Source organism: Rhinatrema bivittatum, chromosome 10, assembly GCF_901001135.1.
Source record: "Rhinatrema bivittatum chromosome 10, aRhiBiv1.1, whole genome shotgun sequence".
Lineage (NCBI taxonomy): Eukaryota > Metazoa > Chordata > Amphibia > Gymnophiona > Rhinatrematidae > Rhinatrema > Rhinatrema bivittatum.
The window spans coordinates 43,818,508-43,829,996 of NC_042624.1; the positions used below are offsets into that span (position 1 = coordinate 43,818,508).

Sequence of the window (11,489 nt, forward strand, 5' to 3'; positions counted from 1 at the left end):
GCATATGAAAGCCAGGAGGTATGCGCAGTGATATAAAATCGGGCGTGCAGGTAGTGGATTTTATAATATGCATGGGTCGACACCTACATGTTATAAAATCGACGCATCCATGTGCAAGCAGGTTTAAAAATCTACCCTTATGCCTCTTGCAAGATCTTTATCCTGGCCATAAAGTGCCACTCCCACACCAAGTTGATGTACCCTATCACTGCGATATAATTTGTACCCTGGTATGGCACTATTCCGTAGGTTGTCATCCTTCCACCAGGTCTCTGAGATGCCAATTAAGTCTATCTCATCATTCACTGCTATATACTCTAACTTGCCCATCTTCTTAGACTACTGGCATTGGCATACACACACATTTCAAAGTGTGTTGTTTTTATTAACAGCCTGCTTTTCAGTTAACAGGGTTAATTTGAAATCTTTTAGCTCAGGTGATTCTTTACTTAGGTACATGGACTACTTTGCTTTTATTGGAACCTCTCTGTTGGGATCACCTAATTCTCCTGCTTCATTATTATCCTTCAAAGATAGAGCATATCCTAAAGATAATACTGTGAAATATGGCTGTAAGCATGCCATGTTCTTAGAAGCTCTTCATTTTATTATTAACCAACTTTTTTGTTTCCGACAAAGGAATAATGATTTGGAGTGAAGTCTTGGGCTTTGTGTGCCCAGTGTCACATTTATTCCTGTTTCTTCTTTCTTCCCCACAGTCCCTTCAATCTGAATATGTTCAGTACTAGAGCTGTGCTGCTTCGATAGATGGCCTGGTATGTATACTCCTCACCAAGCATCGGCTGGAGGAGCAAGGTGAAGGGAAACAGACTGCATCCTGGGAGATGAGCTCTGCTTCCAGAAAGGAAGGAAGGACCTCAAGAAGAGACTTTGAAATAAACAGAAGGTTTATGTCCAGCGGCTGCCGCTGATGCATTGAGACATTCTGTGCATGGAAAGTGCAACCATTTTTGTAAACCAATGCAGGATTTGTATGTAATTCAATGATTTTTAGAGTTATTTATAACTGATTTTAATAGTAAGTTTATTGGGTGTGTATCTATATGTATATCTATATATGTATAGATATATACTGTAGATGTATATATACATCTGTATATTTATTTTGGAGGATTACAATATGTATATTGTCAAGAGAGTATTTTCATACTATATATATATCTATATACAGACACATTGTATAAAGCATAGACTATATTTTGATTTTAAAATAGGTCATCACTCTTTGCTTCTAAAAGTGTATAAATACAATACTTGCATTTTGCAGTGAAGGATTTTGCTGTGCTTTCTAGAGTCAATATTAGTGGACCAGACCAGTTCAGGTATTTTTGACAGCTTGCCTGCTCTAAGTACCTAAACTAATGCTGGGTTTTCTGGCCCCACGACCTTAAATAAGCCAAGGGCTGGAAAATGAAGCACTAGTAATTGACTGGGAGAGATTTATTAATGATGGGGCTGCAAATTTGAAATCTCTCACTCTCCTCCTGGGTGTTAAGTATTATACTGGCTATCCTGTTCCTCATATCGTAATGTATGTAACTTAGCTGATGACTGTTCTGTGATTGTACTTATGTTTTTCTTTTTAAGGTTCTTATTTAATATTATGTTACTTTGTCAATGATTTTAAAAAATATTTAAATTCAAAATTTGTAAAAATCTGTACAACTGTAAGGTTCAAGGTACATAACCCTAATTGTTTTCAAAATGGGGCATTCTGTTCGATAGTCACATGGTTGTTAACAAAATGCAGTTTTTCAAAATCAAGCTATTAGAAGAATGCAATAATCTTACTGTGCAATTTGCTGTCAAATAACAGAACCTTTCTAGCTTTGGTCCTGATTTACTAAGTCTTTCTCCCATTCTGTTTCTATGGAAAACAAACTTAGTAAATTCAGCCCTTGATGAGCAGAAGAGATACAATTTCTGACTTCAGAGTGTGTATACTTGCGATACAATTTGCTAATGAGTGCATAATTCACTTCCATCTAGTAAAATATTCAAATATATAATTCACTAGTTGGATAACCAGAACAGCCAGCCTAGTGGCAGGGGGTGGTGGTCTTTTCAGGAGTAGGTTTTTGTACTAGTTTGCTGTACAGAAGGGGAAGTGATAACATAAATGCATGTACGTCAGCAAAAGAAAAAAATGCAAAGTTTTTTTTATCTATAAATATCTATAGAGCAGATTGTAAAAATACATTTTAATAGTACCAAATAAGTGCACTAAACAATATGAAAGGGATGCTTAACATATGATGGACAAAGCAGAATTATTAATTCTGAAGCTCTTTCTTAAGGTGTTGGTGGTTAAAATATGAATTGAGATGCATCATTAATCAGTTGCTTATCCTAATCCAACGCAACTATTGTCTAAGGGGAGAAGTGATGAGCTAATTATAACAGCTCCTTCATACAGCAAAGCTAAGGGTGTATTTTAAGAAGGTCACAACATTTTCAGTACAAATTAACAAATATTGTTCTGTATTAAAAGAAATCAGATTTGAAGGAAATCATAATTTGGGAAAATCTTATATTTTTGTAAAGTTTATTAATTTGGGTGAAGCTTTTAAAAATCATTGTGTGAACATGACATAAAACTGTAATATATGTATATGTACAGTACATATATATATATTCAGTGGAATGCTGAAATAGTAATTCTACCTCTTTAATGAAGATTTTGTATTGACATTTTGTTTTGCATAAATAGATTAACTTTGAGATGCATTTTACTGTATTTAAAGTATGATAATTACACAAATAGGCAGCAATAAAATGCATTCAGATAAAGGCAACTTCATCTGTGTTTTCATACTGTCAGATCTCTGTTTTGTGTGTGTGTATTTATGTATGTATGTATATATATATATATATATATGTTGATCTCACACACACACACACACACACATATTTTACTGGGGGGTAAAGCATATACATATCCAAAAAAACCCAAACTGAAATCCAATTGAATAAGTCTCCACCCTAACTGTGAGTCTGTTGGGATAGGTCTCCACCACCTTTGCACATCTGGACTTGACCATTATTAGACCATTCTTCTTTACAAAACTGTTCAAGTTCTGTCAGGTTCTTTGGGGAGCGCTATGGACAGCCATATTCAAGTCATGCCATGGATTGGTCTTAGGTCAAGGCTTTTGACTGGGCCACCAGGACATTTATTATTTTGTTACCTAGGCATTTCACTGTAGCTTTGGCTATGTGCTTCAAGTCATTGTCACACTGAAAAATGAGATTTCCTGGCGTGTAGCCAGATGGACTCAGTACAAATGGGATAGTATCCGCGTGCTAGCAGTTGGAGACGGATCTGACATCAGCACGGGGTATATAGCCCCACAGGAAGCGTAGCTATTCAGTAATTTCCGTCTCCAAAGCAGTTTGGAGTGCCTGCACGCTAGTTGAGCGTGCTTTCCAAGACTACTTTAATTTTTCTCTTTTCTTATCATTCTAGATTCTACTTTGTTTTTCCTGTCTATTCAACTTTAGAGCCCTGCGCTCCTGCGGTAGATACCCAAGGGTTCCTCCCCCAGTTGAGCTCCCGGGGTGATTGCCGTGCTCCCCCGGCGGTGGAAGTCCTCGGTCCTGCCGAAGCGCGGCAGTGACACAGCCCCCGGGCGAGGTTCGGTGAGGCATACGAGGCCCTCGGTCCCGGTGTGGACGAGGTAGCGGGTGCATATCCTCAATTGCGGTGATGAGGTGGTCCCTCCCCCCGCAGCCGGAGACTGCCCGAGTTCCAGCCGGGAAGCGCCGAAGCTGGTAAGGAGTACATCTCTTCCTACGGGTCTCCGAAGCGCAGAGGATCGGCGGCGTGGCATGCCGTGGAGGACGCCATTTTGGGGCTTTGTTCAGGTACTCCGCGCCCGTAATAGGTGCGGCTTTCTTCCTCCTTGTGCGTATATGGCTTTGTTTCTGTGAATTGCTGAGCGCCTATTGAATGCCACTGAGCGTATATCGCTAGCCGCATATGGCCGAGAGCCTATTGAATGCAAATTGAGCGTATATTGCTAACCGCTTCTTGCTGAAAGCCTATTGCATGCCAATTGAGCGTATATTGCTAACCGCTTCTTGCTGAAAGCCTATTGAAGGCCATTGAGCGTATATTGCTAACCGCTTCTTGCTGAAAGCCTATTGCATGCCAATTGAGCGTATATTGCTAACAGCTTATTGCTGAAAGCCTATTGAATGCCAATTGAGCGTATATTGCTAACCACTTATTGCTGAAAGCCTATTGCAGGCCATTGAGCGTATATTGCTGACTGCATATTGCTGAGAGTCGATTGAATGCCATTGAGCGTATATTGCTACCTGCTTATTGCTGAAAGCCTATCGAATGTCATCACGCATAAATTGCTGCCTGCATATTGCTGAGTGCCTATTGCATACCATTGCGCTGGTTTCTTGGCCGCCTATTGCTGGGCACACGTTGAGCGCCTGTTGTATTAGGCACCTATTGCGGCCGCATACTATTATTGAGCGCCTGTTGTATTAAGCGCCTCTTGCTACCGCATTATATTATTGAGCGCCTGTTGTATTACGCGCCTCTTGCTGCCGCATACTATTATTGAGCGCCTGTTGTATTAAGCGCCTCTTGCTGCCGCATTATATTATTGTGCGCCTGTTGCATTAAGCGCCTCTTGCTGCCGCATATTATTGTTGGGCGCCTGTTGCATTAAGCGCCTATTGCTGCCGCATATTAGTGTTCTTGCGCGCCTGTTGTCTTCCGCATTCAGCGCATATTGTTTAATGGATCAGAACACAGCAGTGTCTTCAGCGACGGCGCCGCCTGCTTCAGGCATTACAGCCCTTGGCCTCTGCTCTGCATGCCAGCTTAGGGCCACGCGCAGTGATGAGCCAGACTCCCTATGTGCCCAATGTGAGGAGGCCGTGCGACCCTCAGGCCAGGACCGGTTTCAGCCACGATTTGTTCACAGTTCCCCAGGGGCTACCCCGGATTTAGAGGGCAGTCTCGACCAATCAGGACTCCCGGGGGATCTTGTACCCCGGCGATTCGAGGCGGCTTCCATTTCCTGGGTGGATCTCTTTAAGGGGATTCATGCCTTTGTACAGATGCAAACGGCTTCCCGTCCAGGCCCTGCGGCTTCTGCTGTTCCCGTGGTCCCTGCGGTGGCTGCGACTGCGGCGACTGCGGCGGCTGCTGCTGCGGTGGCGGCTCCTGCGGATCCCGTTCCTGGTCCCTCGCACTCTTATTGTGAGCGGGACCTCCCGCTGCTGGATAGTCCAGATCAATCAGACCAGGAGGTTTCACCGGACGAGTCTGAGCTCCCGGACGAGGGGGACCTCCCCCCAGGGATTGCGCCATATAGAACCATGAGGCGGTTCTTCCCTAAGGAGGATCTCTCCGACCTGGTGTCTCGGTGCCTGGCGGAGTTGGATATTACAGGTCCCAGCGCTTCGGTACCCTCTGCGCGGAACCCCCTGCTGGAAGGTCTTCGCCCTACAGCCCGCCACTTTCCATTCTTGCAAGCGGCACAACAACTGATCGATTTGGAATGGGCCGCACCGGTGGCTTCCTTTAAAGGGGGCCGGGCCCTGAGGGGCATGTATCCATTGGCACCGGCTCTCCAGGACCTGCTGGCGTGCCCTCAGGTGGATGCCCTGATTAGCGCTGTGGTCAAGCGCACTACCATTCCTGTGGAAGGGGGGACGGCCCTCAAGGAACCTCATGACCGGCGGATGGACGCCATTTTCAAACAGAATTTGAGGTAGCAGCTCTATCATTGCGGATTGCGTCCTGCTGCACAGTGGTGACACGTGCTTGTTTGTCACAAGTCAGAAACAACGCTCCGGCACCTGACATGGAGTCCGCTCTTTCTTTTCTTACGGATGCGGCATCAGATTTGGTCCGGACAACAGCTAAGGGGATTTCATCCTCCGTAGACGCCAGGAGGCAGCTCTGGATCCGGAAATGGTCAGCTGATGCGCCTTCAAAGACGCGCCTCACCAGATTGCCCTTTACGGGCTCCTTGCTGTTTGGCAGTGACCTTGATAGACTGGCCAGTACTTGGGGTGCCTCTCCAGTGCCTAGACTGCCGGAAGATCGGTCCAGAAGGGGCCAGCGCACCTTTCCAAGCCCCTCCAGGGCGGGAGTTCACAGCGTTTTGTTCCTTACAGGGGTCGATATCAGGCACCACGTTCTCAGGCCAGGAATCAGTCCTTTCGGACCAGGCAGCGCAAGAGGGGGGCTGGTCCGGGCTCGGGGCCCGGCCGCGCTTCACAATGAGAATTCACCGATTCATCTGGGGGATGGAGCCATAGGGGGCAGGTTGTGACCCTCTTCTACCCCAGATGGGTCGAGATCACGTCGGACCAGTGGATCCTCGCCGTTATCCGGGACGGATATTATCTAGACTTTCATCATCTCCCTCCGGACAAGTTTGTGGAATCTTCATGTCCCATACACAAGAAGGCAGCATTGGAAGCTACCCTGGCGAGGCTCCTGTCCTTGAAAGCCATCATCCCAGTACCTGCCTGGGAAGTGAATTCTGGACACTATTCCATTTATTTCATGGTACCCAAGAAAGGGGGCACTTTTCGGCCTGTGCTGGACCTCAAGTCAGTCATTCGCTACTTACGGGTCCCGAGGTTTCGCATGGAGACTCTGCGCTCCGTCAAGGCCGCAGTACAGCCAGGAGAATTCCTCACGGCATTAGACCTGTCAGAGGCATACCTGCATATCCCGATCCATCCGGATCATCAGCGCTACCTACGCTTCAAGGTTCTGGGCCGCCACTTCCAATTCCGGGCTCTGCCCTTCGGGTTGGCCACGTCACCACGGACATTCACCAAGGTGGTAGTAGTGGTAGCGGCGGCACTCAGGCTGGAAAGAATTCTGGTCCATCCCTACCTAGACTGGCTGATCAGGGCGAAATCCCGAGAGGAGAGCCTTCGCACAACCGACAGAGTGATCGCCCTTTTGGAAAGCTTGGGCTGGGTAATCATCCTCAGCAAGAGCTGCCTACAACCTTCCCAGTCACTGGAATACCTGGGAGTACAGTTCGACACCTGGGCAGACACGGTCAGTCTCACTACCAAGCGACAGTTGAAACTCCGGCAACGTATCCAGTATCTGATGGGAGCCAGTCGGCCCATGGCCTGGGATTATCTGCAGGTTCTTGGTCTCATGGCATCCACCCTGGAAGTGGTGCCCTGGGCGAGGGCCCATATGAGACCTCTACAACACTCCCTGCTCTCTCGCTGGAGCCCCAGGCTTCGGAACTATTCTACGCGCCTTCCTCTACCAGCCAGAGTGCGGACCCAGTTGCGGTGGTGGTTGCAGTCCAACCACATGAGCAGGGGGTCGAAGATGCCCTCACCCACATGGATCCTGCTCACCACAGATGCCAGCCTGAGCGGCTGGGGAGCTCACTGCGAAGAACTCACCGTGCAAGGGCAGTGGAACAGAGAGGAGTCCACGTGGAACATCAACCGTCTAGAGGCCCGGGCAGTCCAATTGGCATGCCTTCGATTTGCTCACAGACTGAAGAACAGAGCCATCAGAGTGATGTCCGACAACGCCATCACGGTGGCCTATATCAATCGTCAGGGCGGAACCAGAAATCGACAGGTATCTCTGGAGATCGCCCCACTGATGACTTGGGCAGAGGCGAATCTTCAGGACATTTCCGCCGTCCACATTGCCGGGAAGGACAATACCACAGCAGACTTCCTCAGCAGAGAAAGCCTAAATCCGGGAGAGTGGCAGTTCTCACCCACAGCCTTCCAGATGATTGTGGATCATTGGGGGATTCCGGACATGGATTTACTGGCGGACAAGTCCAACGCTCAAGTACCCAGATACTTCAGCCGCAAGCGCGACCCGTTCTCACACGGAATCGATGCCCTGGTTCAGCCATGGCCTCCAGGGACTCTACTGTACGCCTTTCCTCCGTGGCCTCTGCTAGGTGCTATCATCCGCAAGATTCAGAGACACCGGGGCCTAGTTCTTCTAGTGGCGCCAGACTGGCCAAGAAGACCCTGGTACGCGGACATGAGAAGACTACTGGCAGGGGAGCCTCTTCCCCTGCCTCCTCTCAGGGACCTTCTACATCAAGGTCCCATTCTTCACGAGGATCCGGCTCAATTCTCTCTTACGGTATGGCCCTTGAGAGGGCTAGATTGAAGAAGAGGGGTTACTCGGAGCCCGTGATTGGTACCCTCCTCCGAGCTCGCAAGTTTTCCACATCCCTCACATACATCCGGATTTGGAGAGTATTTGAAGCATGGTGCGACACTCACAGCACCAATCCACATGCAACCACAATCCCTATTGTGTTGGATTTCCTACAGGATGGACTTCAGAAGGGTCTCTCCCTCAGCTCCATCAAGGTTCAGGTGGCTGCGCTGTCTTGCTATGGTCCCAGGAGGGATGGCAAGACCATCGCCAAGCACCCAGATGTTTCTCGCTTCCTGCAAGGAGTCAAGCATATTCGTCCGCCACTGAAGTGGCCTATGCCTTTGTGGAACCTCAACCTTGTTTTGGATTTCCTCGCGGGATCCACCTTCAGACCCCTTCGGGGCCTGTCTCTCCGTTCTCTAACCTTGAAGATGGTGTTCTTGCTGGCTGTATGTTCAGCCCGCCGCATCTCAGAGCTACAGGCACTGTCCTGCCGTGATCCCTTTCTCAGAATCACTCCGGAGGCTATCCATCTTCATACGGTTCCCTCCTTTCTACCTAAGGTGGTTTCACAGTTTCATCTTAATCAAACCATATCCTTGCCTACCACGGCGGGTTTGAAGAAATCTGAAGAAGGGCGTTTATTACGCCATCTCGACATTGGCAGATTGCTGCCCAGATATCTGGAAGTGACACAAGAGGTATGAAAGACGGACCATCTGTTCGTCTTGCACAGCGGTAAGAGACAAGGTGAAGCGGTCTCTCGGCCCACCATCGCCCGCTGGATTAAAGAAGTTATCCGAGCAGCTTACGTAGAGGCTGGGAAGTCTCCGCCTCTACAAGTCAAGGCTCATTCTACCAGAGCTCAAGCGGCATCCTGGGCGGAATCCAGGATGCTATCGCCTGCAGAAATATGTAAAGCGGCGACATGGTCCTCCCTCCATACCTTTTCCAGATTCTACCGTCTGGATGTCCAGGCCAGGGAGGACTCCACATTTGCCAGGGCGGTATTACATGGTCCTCAGGCAGCCTCCCGCCCAGGTGGGGAGTAAAGCTTTGGTACATCCCATTTGTACTGAGTCCATCTGGCTACACGCCAGGAAATGTTGAGATTACTACCTGATAATCTCCTTTTCCTTAGTGTAGACAGATGGACTCAGCATCCCGCCCAGCTGCCTGCGTACATGGATTTCCCCGATGCAAGGTAAGCCAAGTCACCTCTTGCTATGCGAGAGTACACTATACCAGGTGTCAACGCATTCCGGTTCGGACTGCTGGCAGTCTCCAGCTCCTATCAATCGGTCAGGGGAATCCTGTTTTCACTTTTTCACTGAGCGTCAGTACACACATCTATAACAGCTTTTGCAAGGAAGATTACTGAATAGCTACGCTTCCTGTGGGGCTATATACCCCGTGCTGATGTCAGATCCGTCTCCAACTGCTAGCACGCGGATACTATCCCATTTGTACTGAGTCCATCTGTCTACACTAAGGAAAAGGAGATTATCAGGTAGTAATCTCAACATTCTGTCCCAGTTTCAGCTTTCTTGCACAGGGCAGTGGGTTGTCTTTGAGGATTTTCTGTACCTTTCTCCCTTCATAGTTTCTTCATACCTGACAAGTGAAGCTGTCTCATCTCAGTTTGAGTGAGCTCTTGGCTTTTTTTTCTCTAAAACTTGTAGAAAACGTTTTCCCCTGAATATTTTTTTCTTCGGGTTTTTGCATTCCATTGACCCTGGGGCCCTCTTGGTCCCTCTCGTAGCCTCCTTAGCTAGGTTTCTCGGTGTTTCGGGTAAGTTTTTTTTCTTTTGCATCAATCTCCCCCATGGCCTCAGTGCCCGCCGGTGGTCATAGCCTGCCGCCATCAGTGTCGTTTTTGCGTCCCTCTTTTTTTCATTTCTGTTATGGCCACAACCGGTTTTCGTTGATGCCCACAGTGCCTGAAGGCCATATCTATCACAGATCCCCATGACACGTGTCTTCTGCTTGGGGGCATCGCATGTCGTGCACCCAAATGACCCCAAAAGGTCATTTGGGTGCACTCAACAAGATGGAGAAACTCTTTGGGACAGGGAAGTCTTAAACCATTGACTTCAGCATTGGTGACGTTGGCACTGATGAACCTTGGAGCCGCACTGATGGACACCACACCAATGACTTCGGTGGGACCATGAGTTCCATTGATGCCACTGGTGGATAGGGGCACTGGAGGCCAGCCACACTCTGTCTCCTCCAGGCCAAGGAGGACGGGTTCCTCTTCTTCGACCTTGGCACTGGGGAAAGACCAGGTCAAGCACCGAGGGAAGCCGAGGAAGCATCAGCACCAGTCGCCTTCATTGTGCGAGGATGCACCAGCTCATGCCATGATGCCCCCAAAGTGACTCCGCAGCAAGGAGTGCCCATCCTCTATCAATGCCAGGGTCTACAATTGTCTCCACCGGTCCTAGTGCAATTCACCAATCCACCTCAGGAGGAGCTGGAGTGTCACGTCCAGCTGGCAGTGGAACGCACACTGCAGGGCATTGGTCCTGTGGCACCAACAGCACAGATGCTGGTCCTATCCACTTTGGAACCACTGCTGGAACAGCTCAATGTGCTCATTGGTGTGTTACTGACCCTGATGGCATCTATTCCCGGGATGTCATAGATACCCAGTGAGGCACTGATGCTTCCCCCGACTGATATGGTGGTTGTTGCCGGTTCCTCTGAGGAGGAGGTTCTGCCTAGGCCGGCAGTGATGCCATGGCCTGCTGCCCCCCCATCCAGCTTTGCCAAGGCCTGCACCGGGTTTGCCAGTGACTGCATCTCTGGACAAAGGCCAAGCACCCAGGGCTCCATCCCTGTCTGATTACCTTGAGGATGAGGTTCCTGTGATCCCTGGGAGGGGATGATACTGCGGCGTCCTCCTCTGAGGGCTCGGAGGATCTCCCTCAGAACTGTCTCTCCAGAAGAGCGAAGGAGGAGGGTCAGAATAGGTCTTTCTGTTACCAAAGGAGGTACTATCCTCCACCACCTTGCTGCTGTCAGCACCATGTAACCTCCCGCAACCGTCCCAGGCAGCAGAGAGTTCCCAAGCCCCAGCCAGTGCCTCAGTCTACTCCTGGGATGGGGTTTTGACTGGATCCGAGTGAGCATAAGCCTGTTGCCTATACCCAAGATGCTGGATCCCCTAGTTGGGGACAGGCTGCAGTTCTCCATGAACTGATGGCCCAGTATAACCTTGGACCAGTAGGTTCTGTCCATCATCCGTCAAAGGTACCAATTAAACCTATTGGGTGTCCTGCCAACTCGCCCCTTGTGCCCATTTTGGGGACCGGTA

The 11,489-nt window shown here is 48.9% G+C and overlaps 1 protein-coding gene across 5 annotated transcripts in view; it reads left to right on the forward strand.

The window, feature by feature from the left end:
* Positions 1–2,821, forward strand: part of CDC14A (cell division cycle 14A) — a 284,062-nt gene extending 281,241 nt beyond the window's left edge. For all 5 annotated transcript variants that reach the window (XM_029617798.1, XM_029617797.1, XM_029617800.1 and 2 more), the window contains one exon: positions 720–2,821. In XM_029617798.1, coding sequence (XP_029473658.1) covers positions 720–749 — 30 coding nt within the window. In that variant the 3' untranslated portion in view covers positions 750–2,821. The remainder of the gene's footprint in view (positions 1–719) is intronic.
* The last annotated feature ends 8,668 nt before the right edge of the window (positions 2,822–11,489 follow it).